At 36.3% G+C, this 12187-nt stretch overlaps 2 protein-coding genes and 1 long non-coding RNA gene across 10 annotated transcripts in view; 1 reads left to right on the forward strand and 2 right to left on the reverse strand.

The window, feature by feature from the left end:
• LOC111863234 (cytoplasmic FMR1-interacting protein) overlaps positions 1 to 2875 on the reverse strand; it is a 41333-nt gene extending 38458 nt beyond the window's left edge. Inside the window, exons 1-2 of the mRNA XM_023849353.2 lie at positions 2771 to 2875; positions 626 to 850 (exon numbers count right to left, since the gene is read on the reverse strand). Coding sequence (XP_023705121.1) covers positions 626 to 850 — 225 coding nt within the window. The 5' untranslated portion in view covers positions 2771 to 2875. The remainder of the gene's footprint in view (positions 1 to 625; positions 851 to 2770) is intronic.
• Positions 2876 to 3099: 224 nt separating this feature from the next.
• LOC111863231 overlaps positions 3100 to 12187 on the forward strand; it is a 36848-nt gene continuing 27760 nt past the window's right edge. For both annotated transcript variants that reach the window (XR_002842562.2, XR_002842563.2), the window contains exon 1: positions 3100 to 3233. This is a non-coding gene — a long non-coding RNA (uncharacterized LOC111863231). The remainder of the gene's footprint in view (positions 3234 to 12187) is intronic.
• LOC111863230 (Down syndrome cell adhesion molecule-like protein Dscam2) overlaps positions 4602 to 12187 on the reverse strand; it is a 407724-nt gene continuing 400138 nt past the window's right edge. For 4 of the 7 annotated variants that reach the window (XM_033750977.1, XM_033750976.1, XM_033750975.1 and 1 more), the window contains 3 exons: positions 9784 to 9988; positions 8479 to 8569; positions 4602 to 6528 (listed from right to left, as the gene is read on the reverse strand). In XM_033750977.1, coding sequence (XP_033606868.1) covers positions 6354 to 6528; positions 8479 to 8569; positions 9784 to 9988 — 471 coding nt within the window. In that variant the 3' untranslated portion in view covers positions 4602 to 6353. Of the gene's footprint in view, positions 6529 to 8478; positions 8570 to 9779; positions 9989 to 12187 lie in introns of all 7 variants that reach the window. The other 3 variants (XM_033750971.1, XM_033750973.1, XM_033750974.1) reach the window with 3 other exon arrangements.

Raw genomic sequence — 12187 nt, forward strand, 5'->3', positions numbered from 1 at the left:
TGGAAGATGGAGGTGATATGTTCCTCCAAAACGTTGGTTTACACAATATTTACATGGTGCCACATACCAGAAGACAGCATTCTTCATAGTCACCGCAATGAAAACCTCAAATCTTACACCTAGACCTTGGTCTGTCCATAGGACATTCATCTGGAGTCTCTATTTCAGATGCTCTCAGAATTCATATTCATGTCGAACTTTCTAGACCACCTCTTGGTCTAGTGGTCAGAGTTCCTGCCCACAGATCCTAAGGTCCAGGGTTCGATTCCTGGCACTACCAGATTTTCTGAATAGTGGGTCTGAAACGGTGTCCACTCAGCCTCGTGAGGATAATGGAGTAGCTATTTCAAGGAAATAGCAGCTCCAGCCTAGAAACCCGATATTAAAGGCTGTGGGGATCCGGTGTGCTGACCATGTGACACCCTCTATCCACAAAATTTGGCATTAACTTTGCTGCCAACCGGCTGCTGCTCGGTATAGTTTGCTTGCGGACTACAGGCCATGGAGTTTAGTTTTTTTTTGGAGTCTAACTTTCTACTCTATACGTCAAAATAAGTTCTGGCACTTGCCCTTTCCAAAGATATCTCGAAGAAGCAATGAACAGGATTCTGCAGAATTAGCTTACCAAGCTTGCATGTACAGTGGCTTCTTCAATGTATTTTGCAATTCCTGTCACAAAGCCATTCCTGTCTTCAAAGTTTGTGTCAAAATTTGCTTGATACACGACAGAACAAGGCTGAGCTTCTATGCATGGTTGTTCATCTGGTAATGTAAGTTCATCCAAAACATCAACATTTGACAAAGCATCGGCAAGAGTAACCTTTTCTGTAGCCATTGTAGATGACTGCATCTGAAATTCCACACACAAAAAAGCCTATTAATGGACACACAGAGGAGAATATTCAGCTTGAAGTGATTTGGATAGGTCTAACATGGAAGAACACAGTAAAATTAATTTAAGTAAGTACAGAGCAATGACGGTCCCAACATGGATATTTTCACTTATGATTCTGAACATCTGATAACAGACTCTGTGACTGGAAAAGAATAATAATTTCACAGAGATAAGCCTGGTTGTAAGATACAGATGTAGCGGCCTCCGTAGGCTAGAGGTAACGTTCCCACCTCATGACTTGTGGTACGTGGGTTTAAACCCGGCGGAGGTCGTCGAATTTTTAAGGGAAAAAAAATTCAGGGAACAAGTCCTCTGGGAGGGACTTTAAGCCGTGTGTTCCACGTCATAGATTTACGACACGTAAAAGAACCTCATATCTCCAAAGGAGGTCACTGAGCCAAATTCAAGGACGTTTCCCGCCTAACAGTAGTCTATAACGCCTCTGATAGATGGGGGAAGCATCATAGATACCGCCAAGCTAGTGGAGGCCGAACTCGCTGGCTCGGTCGGGACTGATGGTACGCACCAATATCGGTAGGGTATAGAGACTGGTAGAATATCATAGTGGGAAGCACAATGGACCAATACTGGTCTAAGTGCATGGGGAAACCCACCCTCTCCAATAACTAACTAACTAACTAACTAACTAAGTAAAGAGCAATGGCGGTCCCAACATGGATATTTTCACTTATGATTCTGAACATCTGATAACAGACTCTGTGACTGGAAAAGAATAATAATTTCACAGAGATAAGCCTGGTTGTAAGATACAGATGTGGGAACACAATGTGGGTGTGTTGTTATATGAAGAGACAACCACTTGTTGAATTGTTCTGTAAATATTTATTATAATTGCACAGTACAAAGAGAGGAGAGGTGTGGTGTGAGTGTTGCAAGCAGTAATATTGTTGGTACTATACTATTAGTCTGCAATTCTCCAAACCGAAGTGTGTCTGTGTACTGTGCAACTATAATAAATATTTACAGAACAATTCAACAAGTGGCTGTCTCTTCATATGACACACCAACACACTGTTTGGGTACACCATCATTTTTGTAAATTAATCTTCTTCGTACACTGATTACTTCCATCATGATTCATGGTGGTGTGGACTGAGACTTCTTTAAGAAAGCTACAAACCTTTCAGCATAATAATTTTAAATGAAATGCAGAGTATAATATAATCCCTTAAAAGCACATTCCAGGGAAGCATACTGATCACACACAAATGCTTAATCCTTGGAAAATCCATACTGTGATATACAATTTCACCTTTATTTAGACGTGTAACTGCCTCTGCACATCATAAGGAGAAACGTTACATATTATATGTACAAACAAAAAACTGGAATTCATACTCAAGACAACATTACAACCTGTCTATGGCTCTACAGCCCTTGTGGACTTTCGAAGCTTTTTTCAGTTTCTTAATCCTACACACAGTCGATATGACTACTGTGACGCAGGCACGCTACTTAGGCACAGAACAACACAAACACAGTATAAACGCACACAGGCATCCAGGCCTCAAGTGGGATTCGAAACCATGATCCCAGTGTTCGGCACATTACAACCTCAACCCAAAGAAAAATGACTGTGAATAACAATCAATATCAACTGAGAATCTTAGCGTTTAAAGATTGCCACTGAGAAGAATAACTAGGAATCACTATTCCTGCCTAAAACGAATCTTGGATGATGAAAAACTCCCCTAAATACGGTCACTTGCAAATTCAAAAAAGTGTCTGGTCCATAAATGAGTCTCGAAACCACTAATTCTTTAGTATTTATATATGCCATACTTCAGATACAACAAACAATTTTACACTGCTGCTTAAACTGTTCTATTTTTTCAAGCAATACATCATGCTTACGTGTTTAGTGCAATACACCTCTCAAAACCGAATTATTGACACATCCATAGGCGTTTCCATATTCCCGTACACCACAGGCACCAACCGCTGAAGAGATAAAGTCGACCGAAGTCACCGAAGTTGACTACCGATCGGTACCGATCCCGACCTCCACAGATTCATACTGAGCGATACTAAGGGAATGTAACGTACAGCCAAGTTCAGATACCTCTGCCATCTAATTTATAAATATGGTAACTACTGCAGCGATGACCAGCGATGACGATGGCACGGGCGGTATTTCGTCAATTTGAGTTTCCAATTTACCAGATTTACCAACGAGCGTCTGTGTGGATTAGTGCCCAGAGTTCCTGGGTTCCTGAGTACAACTTTGAAGGTGGTGGTTTCGGTTTTTGGCACTACCAGATTTTTCTGAGAAGTAGTGGGTCTGCAGTGGGGTCTACTACATGAATATTATAAACTGGTAAAATTTTTAAGTGCTGTAAAAATTTATTACTGTTTTGATCTGTTTAATACATTATGGCTCACATCAGAAAAGGTGGCTTGAAAGAAATGATAGTTATTTCAGAACATAACACTTCATAGTGTTAATTTGATTTTGGAATTAATTTTAGACACAGATACAAATATCTGCTGCTCTACCAAAAAACTGTAAAATTTATGTATATGATGGCCATCCCAAAGATCAGGCAGTTAGTCGCCAGTTTCCCACCATGGGGGCCTGGGTTTGGGCCAAGGTCAGGTAATGTAGGATTTGTGGTGGACAAAGTAGCACTGTTGCAGGTTTTTTCTGAGTACTTTGGTTTCCACAGCCAATTGTCATTCCATCAACTGCTCTACATTCATCATTGTCATCCAAGGCTGGTAAAGTGGGCCAGTTAGTGGCTGACGTACCAAGTGGTGCCAATCTGGCCCCACCCCCCCAATAAAAACTAAAAAAACTAAAACTGTGTATATGACACATTTCTCATAAAAACAGATTTTCTCTCATGATTACCGTATTTACGCATGTATAGGCCGCAGCACAATTTTCAGACAGAAATTATAGAAAAAATAATTTTCTTGGAATATTATTTCAGGAGTAGAACACTCTGTATTACTAATTATGAATATAGTTTTTTTAAAATGAAGAGTGATTTCGAATATAAGCCACACCCAAGTTTTCCTGTTGAATTTTTGGCAAAAAATGTGTGGCCTATTCATGCGTAAATACGGTATATCACACCAGCTAACAAAATAATATGCAACTTGCAAAGACTGAATTCATAAAACTTGCAGAAGTCAGACCCCAAATTATCTAAAATGGACTACAAATGCAAGTGATTATTCTCTTACTTGCTGCACAGAAACCCATGTACATGTGAAGGAAGTTGTACTGAGAACAAATGATTGGGGTGGTAGTGTGGAAAGGGGGAAGGCACAGGTTGAGGTTATAAAGTAAATATTTGTGTGTAATCATGGTCCAGCTCTTTGTATTTCATGGTCAGCAGGCTGCAATAATGATTCAGATCTTCCTGCATGTTTACTAATCTACTGTACTGCTTGAGGCATTTGTACTGATGTCACTGCAAAGCGATGTCACACCACGGTTCTTATGTCAACTTGATGATAATAAATATTGAATTACAGGACTCTGTATATCCTTTACAGGGGCACTCCAAATGTATGGAAATGGGAATACATTTCTTAACAAAATGTTATGAAGACAGAGTTAAAATGTCTCAACACCATGTGAAGCTTTCTTGTATCATTTCATCTCTGAGACAGAAGAAATGTTCCACAAATATCCATGCATTGAAAGCAAAATACTTTTATTATTATTCATTCTCTTTATTCAAACATATTATAAATATAACTTTCAATAATGTAGAAGTCAATATATTTAAGAATGTGCAGGTATCCACAGGTCCACTCATAATTAACACAAGAATCAATTCAGAGCACAGACTGTTCACTGAATGTTGTGATTGAATGACTGGCATTCCTGCTTCATATTTGGGAGGACTTGAGTTCTAATTTCTAGCAGGAGGCCAGCTGTCCTTACTGAAACTTTCACTGGGTTTCTCACTTACTCCAGGAACCCACAAGGATAGTACCTTGACTTAGCACACAACTCTTCCTACATCATTATTTCCTCTTCATTATCCATTGATTGTTTTATTATCTACGCTATTGGAAGAATCATCAAATGAACTAAGGATAGGGAAATAAAATACGGTGTGATTCATTCATAACTAATGGTGTGATTAAGTACAAAGTATTGACTTAATTATCAGGCAAACTGCCAACTGCTTGCAGAAGACAGTTTTCTAAATTTGATAGGTCAGTAATTGTAATTCATGCGAAAGATAGAAGAAAACCTTGATCACCCAACATGATCATAAATTCTGAAATGACAATATGGCTTCAGTGATTTTGAATGGACATAATTCCACATATTCAAAGTTTCAATTCACAATAAATCACTCCCTTAAAGAAAAAGAAAAGTTAAGATGAGAACACATTTTTAAATAGACTGCAATTTTATGTCTTTATATTTAGCTACACACAATTCAAAAGTAATTTCCTGAGAAGTTTATAAAGACTTCTGCATCTTTTAAAAGTGTATTAATATTTTGAATATTCCTATTTAATAATTTAACAGAAAATTTGTCATTATAAAGGACAGATGACTTAACACACTGTTGGAAATTATACTTCATTTTTGATAAAAAAAAAAGAAAGATAATTAAAAATACTGACTGAACTTGCACATTCTTATATCATTCTGTGACAACAGTCAAACAGTAACATAAATTGAGCCTGATATTCTTATCCAGGAATTCTACTGAGTGTACAATCCAAGCCTCATCATATGCAAAATTACAACACAAGTTTATGCAAAATTTACACCTGGAATAATCCAGAATGTCTCAAGACACAGTTTTAAATTTGACACTGCCGCTGAAATTACAGATAACATATTAGAGTCAACCCAAATGACATGACTTGAATGCTACCTGTGTAGAATCAGGAATATTGCTGGTGATGGTGTTCAGAGTGTTTTATTGTTTCTTGAACACGGTCAGAATAGGTAACAGCCCTTTCTCCCTCATATTAGAGTGTGTGCACTCATGCACATGCATGCGCACACAGCATAAAAAACACAATAATGAAAGACTAGTATAACCTTTAGAATAAGTTACAAATAAAAGGAAATAGGAAGAATTTGCACAGTGACTCACAGACCAAAACACATGCATGCATATGCATATCCACAGTTCTAAGAAGACTTTTGTGAGACTATCAAAATTTCTCAACAAGGAAGACTTCAAAGGGTGAAAAATATTGAATATATAATTAAAACAGAGGAAGTAACTCACCCATTGAACAGTAAAATTGAATATTTTTTAAGGAGTTCTGATCACAGAGTTATAGTTGGCCACTGCCTTCAAAAAGCAGTCAAAGAAAATTAATATATTTTCTACTCAAAATGTAAGATGTTAAAAATTGGATGATTTGGGTTTGCTCCAATATGGTACTCATTCACATTTCCATGCCTCGGCTTCAGTACAACCTCCGGACAGCAACCTATCAATAGGTCTCACACAGCTATGGTAAAATCATGGCTATGAAGACGGATTTTTCGAGCCAGGTTGATGTCCATGCCAATATCGCATTCAGCTTCACTCAGTTCATGAGTATGGACATCACCAAAGCCAGATGGTGGCAGAACCAGGGCTTCTGATTCTACTTGCAGCATCTCTGAAGTACACCTTCTAAACAAATGAACATGTTATGCACATTGACATATATGCAAAATAGAATACTGCATAAAGATAAATACCCATTATAAAATGCTGTGTTGTCAGCCACAGTCCCTCCCCAATATTTACTGTTTAAGAAAATCATTATTTATGTTGGAAACAGTCATTCGTCTTGTATTCATAATTTTCCAGCACTGTCATGCACATGTATGCATATTTTTCTGAAATTCAGTATTTATATTGCTGTAAGAACTTTCTTTTCTCTGTGGGATCTCTCCTCATCTTCCTGTTCACATTCAGTGCCATGGGTGACCACATTTTTATCAATATTATCAACATTTTAAGACTTATGTAATCATCCTTATCTTCGCTCTCATTGATAGACTTGTCCATGAAAATGAGATAGAGTTCCAAGTTACTGCAACACTCCTGAATTGAACAACAGTATTCCAATCACTACTGTAAGCTACGGAGATATTCAATTTCCAGCAAGTAACAACAGATCAAGTCTTCCAGCATGTTAGTTTCAAGTAGTGCATGATATTCTGCATGTAAATAGTGACACTCTGAAATAAATATAAAATTTGAATATAGTTCAGTTAAAATCATTCATGATTATGAGCCACAGCTGCCACATGTATTTTGTCTAGCTTTATATTTTCTGCGTTGTGGTTTTTAAAATATGCGCATGAAAATGGCCACAATCCATACCTCTCCATGTGATAGCAGAAAAGTACAGTCAGCTTTTTCTTGTATTTACTTTCTTCATGACATATTTTTTCTTTAATTTTCAATGTTCTGTTTGGTTGAGAATTATAAAACAGTGGAATTTCATATATACTGAACATGTTCTGTGGCACAATTTTTTTCAACACTGATGCCACATATACATAGCAGCTTCTACATCTGCAGAAGAATATTCACCATTTATTATTAATGATGTTATATTATGTGACTGTCATATCTTTGCACCCAGCCATTTGATCATTTATTGTGAGCCTTTATTGTAAAAGTTGAAATTCTCACAGTGATGTCTATGAAGAATTCTATTTGTAGGATGTAGTTCACTGAAATTCAACTGACATTTTGGAGAAACACATGTCCTCCATCTTTAGGGTCAAAGAATGATCCAGGCAAGAAACCTGCAAGAAGTGTCTTACTGATGACTCTATTATTTAATTGTACTGAACTTTGAGATCATCAGACACTCATTTGCATTTGAATGGAACAACTAAGAATTTAGATTTAAAGTATTTACAGATTAACACTGGTTCACATTAGTTAGGCTGTTACTTCCATCCACTATCATGAATAATTAAGTCTATTGCAAGATGTATGTAATTCCAGCTGTGAAATATAGATGTCAGTAGTGTCTTAAATCTTACTTACTTACCTACTCATTGAGCTGAGCCCTTCTGCAGCTACTCAAGAATTTCCCAGCATTTTATGGAACCCGAAGGTTTATTACCGTGTTCACAAGAGCCCTCCACTGGTCCCTATCCTGCGCCAGATTAATCCAATGCATACCATCCCATCCTATCTCTAAGATCCATTTTAATATTGTCCACCCACCTACACCATGGTCTTTCCAGTGACCTCTTTCCTTCTTGCTTTCCCACCAATATCCTACATGCATTCCTCGTCTCCCCCATTCGTGCTACATGCCCTGCCCACCTCATCCTCCTTGACTTGATTATTCTAATTATACTTGGAGAAGAGTACAAGTTATGAAGCTCCTCATTATGCAGTTTTCTCTAACTTCCTGTCACTTTAAATCTTAGGAAATAAAAACAAATGCAAAATAACAAATAATAACAAGGAACGATTTCGCTGTCAATTCAGTTCATCCTCACCATTTCTGATGTCCCTGGTTAAAGAGCTAGAGTGGTGAAACGTTGCAAGTCCAGCCTACAAAACCTATAGCTATATTTGTGCTGGCTGAATTGGACACGTATACCTCACCTGAGTTTGTTGTGGCAAGGAAATGTTCTGTGTTCAGAAATTGGTGACGGCTCTGTTGATGTACTTGATTCTTGTGTGTGGTAGAGGAAATCTGAAAATTAAAAACATGCAGTTTTATATACAATTACGGTATTTCATAGAAAGAGACCAAGTAAGAGATCAAGACATAGAAGGAACATCAATATTAAAAGTTAAAAATTTGTAGAAGCTACATTCTTAGAAATTTACATGTACTTGTTTGTTCACAGGAATCAAGGAACTAAAATTCGATGGATAGGGCATCTAAAAATATAAAACAATTATATTTCTTCTTACAGCGTAATTCTTGATTTTATCCAATTTATCCTATTTCACAGTAGGAAACAACCACGTGTGCAGAATAAGTTCAGTTATAACAATAACTATTTCTGGGACATCCTGGTGGTGCACTGGTTAATATACTAGCCAAGTAGTCCAGAGTTTTGATTCAAAACATTGCCATGAATATTAAGAATACAAACATAATAAAAGTATGTCAGCACAATGAGAACCAATAACATGAAGAGGGGAGTACAGCTGCATCCTGAAACATCATGTGTCAAATATTTTTCAGACCATGAAGAATTTCAACATAATATTAATATAATGATCTGATAATTTTTACAAACCATAGAGAACCTCAAGTTTCTATATTTACAACCAATTATGTTTTTAGGTACCACATTTTACTGTAATGGACAGTTGTTTTGAACCAAAAGTTTATTTTCAAGATCAGCTAAAAGTCAGTCAAATTTTAAGTTCTTAGAAAATTTTTATCAAAATGTTACAGATTTAATAACATTTTAAAGAAAATGTTTTCACATTTATAAAATTAATGCACATAACACAACACCAAAGAAAAAAGATGATGATGATGATTGTGCCGATAACAACGCCAATGACAACTCTGATGATTATGATAATTAAATTACATTACATTACATTGCATTCCTTGTATCCAAAGTCAATTAAATGACTGTAGGATCTGGAATATGTCATATAAATACAAAATCATATGTACAGTACAACTGAGGTTTTCACATAAGGAAACCCAACAAGTTATATGCCAGATTGTTTTTATCTGGTTATCTTGGTTTGCTATAAGACTACAGCAATGCTGCCTTTTAGAATTTTATTATGTTCCACTGTATCAGATGTGGCAAAGGGTTAACCGTTTTTGTAACTTCATTCCAGAAGGAGTGAATTCTTAAGTTTGCTAGAAAAATGATATGTATCAAAAGAATAAAATGGACATACATAGAATGACAAAAAGGAATACTAACTTACTGTGATGGGCTGGTCTGTGAATGCCAGCCCTGCCTGCCCCAGGGCCTGGATCATCTAGATGGTTGGAGGATTCAGTACGACTGGAAGTGCCTTGCTCTGTATCACTATCAGAGCCAAGGCTGTCATATTCTTCACTCTCTGACTTGTGAGGTTTTGATTTTCGACCTGCCCGAGATCTTGTTTTTAAATGATGTTCTGGATCACACTAGAAATATCAACCCCTTTGATTACTAATTTGTATGAGAGTAATAGACATATATTAAATATTACTAGGAAGGAGGCAGAAATCCATTGTTTGAATTGTAGTGGAAAAATATGCCAGATGGAGTGTAGCAGAAGTTGCCCCTTACTATATTTTTTGTATCGGTCATCAAACTTACATACTTAAGAGGGTTCATCATACAGGTTCAGGGTTTGAGAGTCAGTGTGTCTTAGACGCAATATTACATCCCAAATTAATTCCAGGATGGGTATATTTCTCAAAAAGTGCTGAAAAATTGGAGAGAGTGACTGTCTGTGAACTGTGACTTCCTTTTGTCTTAATCCAGCATAATCAGTGCATCCAGAAACTTGTATCTAACAGTGACCAGTGGAACTGACAGAGAATGAAGTGTTACACTGTTATGTTACATTACAGGAGAAATTTCTCACACTTTTGGCATTAATTGGAATTTTTTCAAAGTAATAATATTAACTGAGGTGAAAAAAATTATAACAGGGCATAAACTCAGGTGATTGGTAGTGCTTATCATCCACTGTAATAAGGGAAAAATGCTTCCACACCTTTCTCTCTTTGAAAGCTCTGTAAAGTTTGTTTTTGTGAAGGTAAATTTATTGATGTTTTCTGACATTGAAGAAAAGACCATGATCTAGATGGATCATTTTGTGTAGGCAGTTAATAATTTATGACACTATTCACTATTATCTATTAACGTCAGGGCCACTGACATGTTCTTACAAAACAAAACAACTGTCAAACAGGAAGTTCTACCATAAATTTTGATAGAACTAACCTGGTTTGCAGTGCCATGTAAACAAACAATACAACAGTAGTACAACAGTCTTCATGGGATGAATCCTGTTGGGTCTCATTAATCGCATTTTATGAGACCGTCTACGAACAAAATCGATACTAATGTCCAGCATTTGTTTATTTGTCATGTTTCAACCCTTATGAGGTCATCATCAGGTGAATCTATAGAAATGTGATCTTAGTCACTGAATTGTATTTCTTAATATGGATCCATATTATTATTATTGTTATTATTATTATTATTATTATTATGTTTTACCAATTGCTTATCGAATATACATTTTTTTTAAATATACTCTAACAAATACACAGTTTTTAAATTAAGTTTAAGCATTAAAATTAAGATTAGAAATTGAATATATGGCTTCCATTAATATTAATACAGTTTCAGTCTTAAAATTAATTACCCAAATTAGACTTTGATTTTAAATTAGCTTAGAATTTAGAAGTAGATTTTAGGTTCATCGGGTGTTGTTATGGTTGCTGTTAGGTGGTAAGGCATAGGTCGAAGCAATGAGAGGGGACCCTTCTAGAAGTCTCTAAAGTTTCTTTAATTCTTTGCCCAAACACATGAAAATGTTGGAAAAATTCGTGAAATCATCAAGGAAGATCGACGATGGACCATTGAAGAAATTGTGGAGCTGTTGGGAGTGACTTGGAGCTCAGTTCAGCGCATTTTGACAGAAGATTTGGGAATGAAAAGGGTGGCTGCAAAATTCGTGCCATGACTCCTGAACAAAAACAAGGTCGCGTGGAAGCATGCTGTACTTTGAAAGAAGAGTCCCGAAATGATCAAAACTTTTTTTCAGCACTTTGCTGATGTTGCTGAGGTGAAGGAAGAAAACGACGGAGGTGCTGTCAAGCATCTCTAAAGATGAATTTAGACAATGTTTTGAAAAATGGAATAAAAGACTAGACAAGTGTATTAGTGTAAGTGGAGAGTACTTTGAAGGGGATTGAAGGTTTGTGCTTAAAATTTGAATAAATAAGTTTAAAAAAAATAAGTTCGGTTTCTTTTGGGTACCCCCTCATAGTGTATTCACTGAACAAATGGTAAAATATTATACTAATATGAATCCATATTAAGAAATACAATTCAGTGACTAAGAATACAATTCTATAGATTCGCCTGATGATGACCTTATAAGGTTCAAAACATGTAGAGATGCCTTTGCCAAGTAAACGAATGCTGGTATGTTAGTATCGATTTTGTTTGTAGATATAATTGTTGTGTAGAAGGTCCCATTAAATTCTCTTAGTAGTACAACAGGTCTTATATTAGGTGAAATTTAAATATGAAAATAATATGGTTTGACTGAGGAGGCATTCAATGATACTGGCACTTGGCTAGAAGGCAAACCACCCAAAAAT

The sequence above is a fragment of the Cryptotermes secundus genome, unplaced genomic scaffold (genome assembly GCF_002891405.2).
Source record: "Cryptotermes secundus unplaced genomic scaffold, Csec_1.0 scaffold688, whole genome shotgun sequence".
Taxonomy (NCBI): Eukaryota; Metazoa; Arthropoda; class Insecta; order Blattodea; family Kalotermitidae; genus Cryptotermes; species Cryptotermes secundus.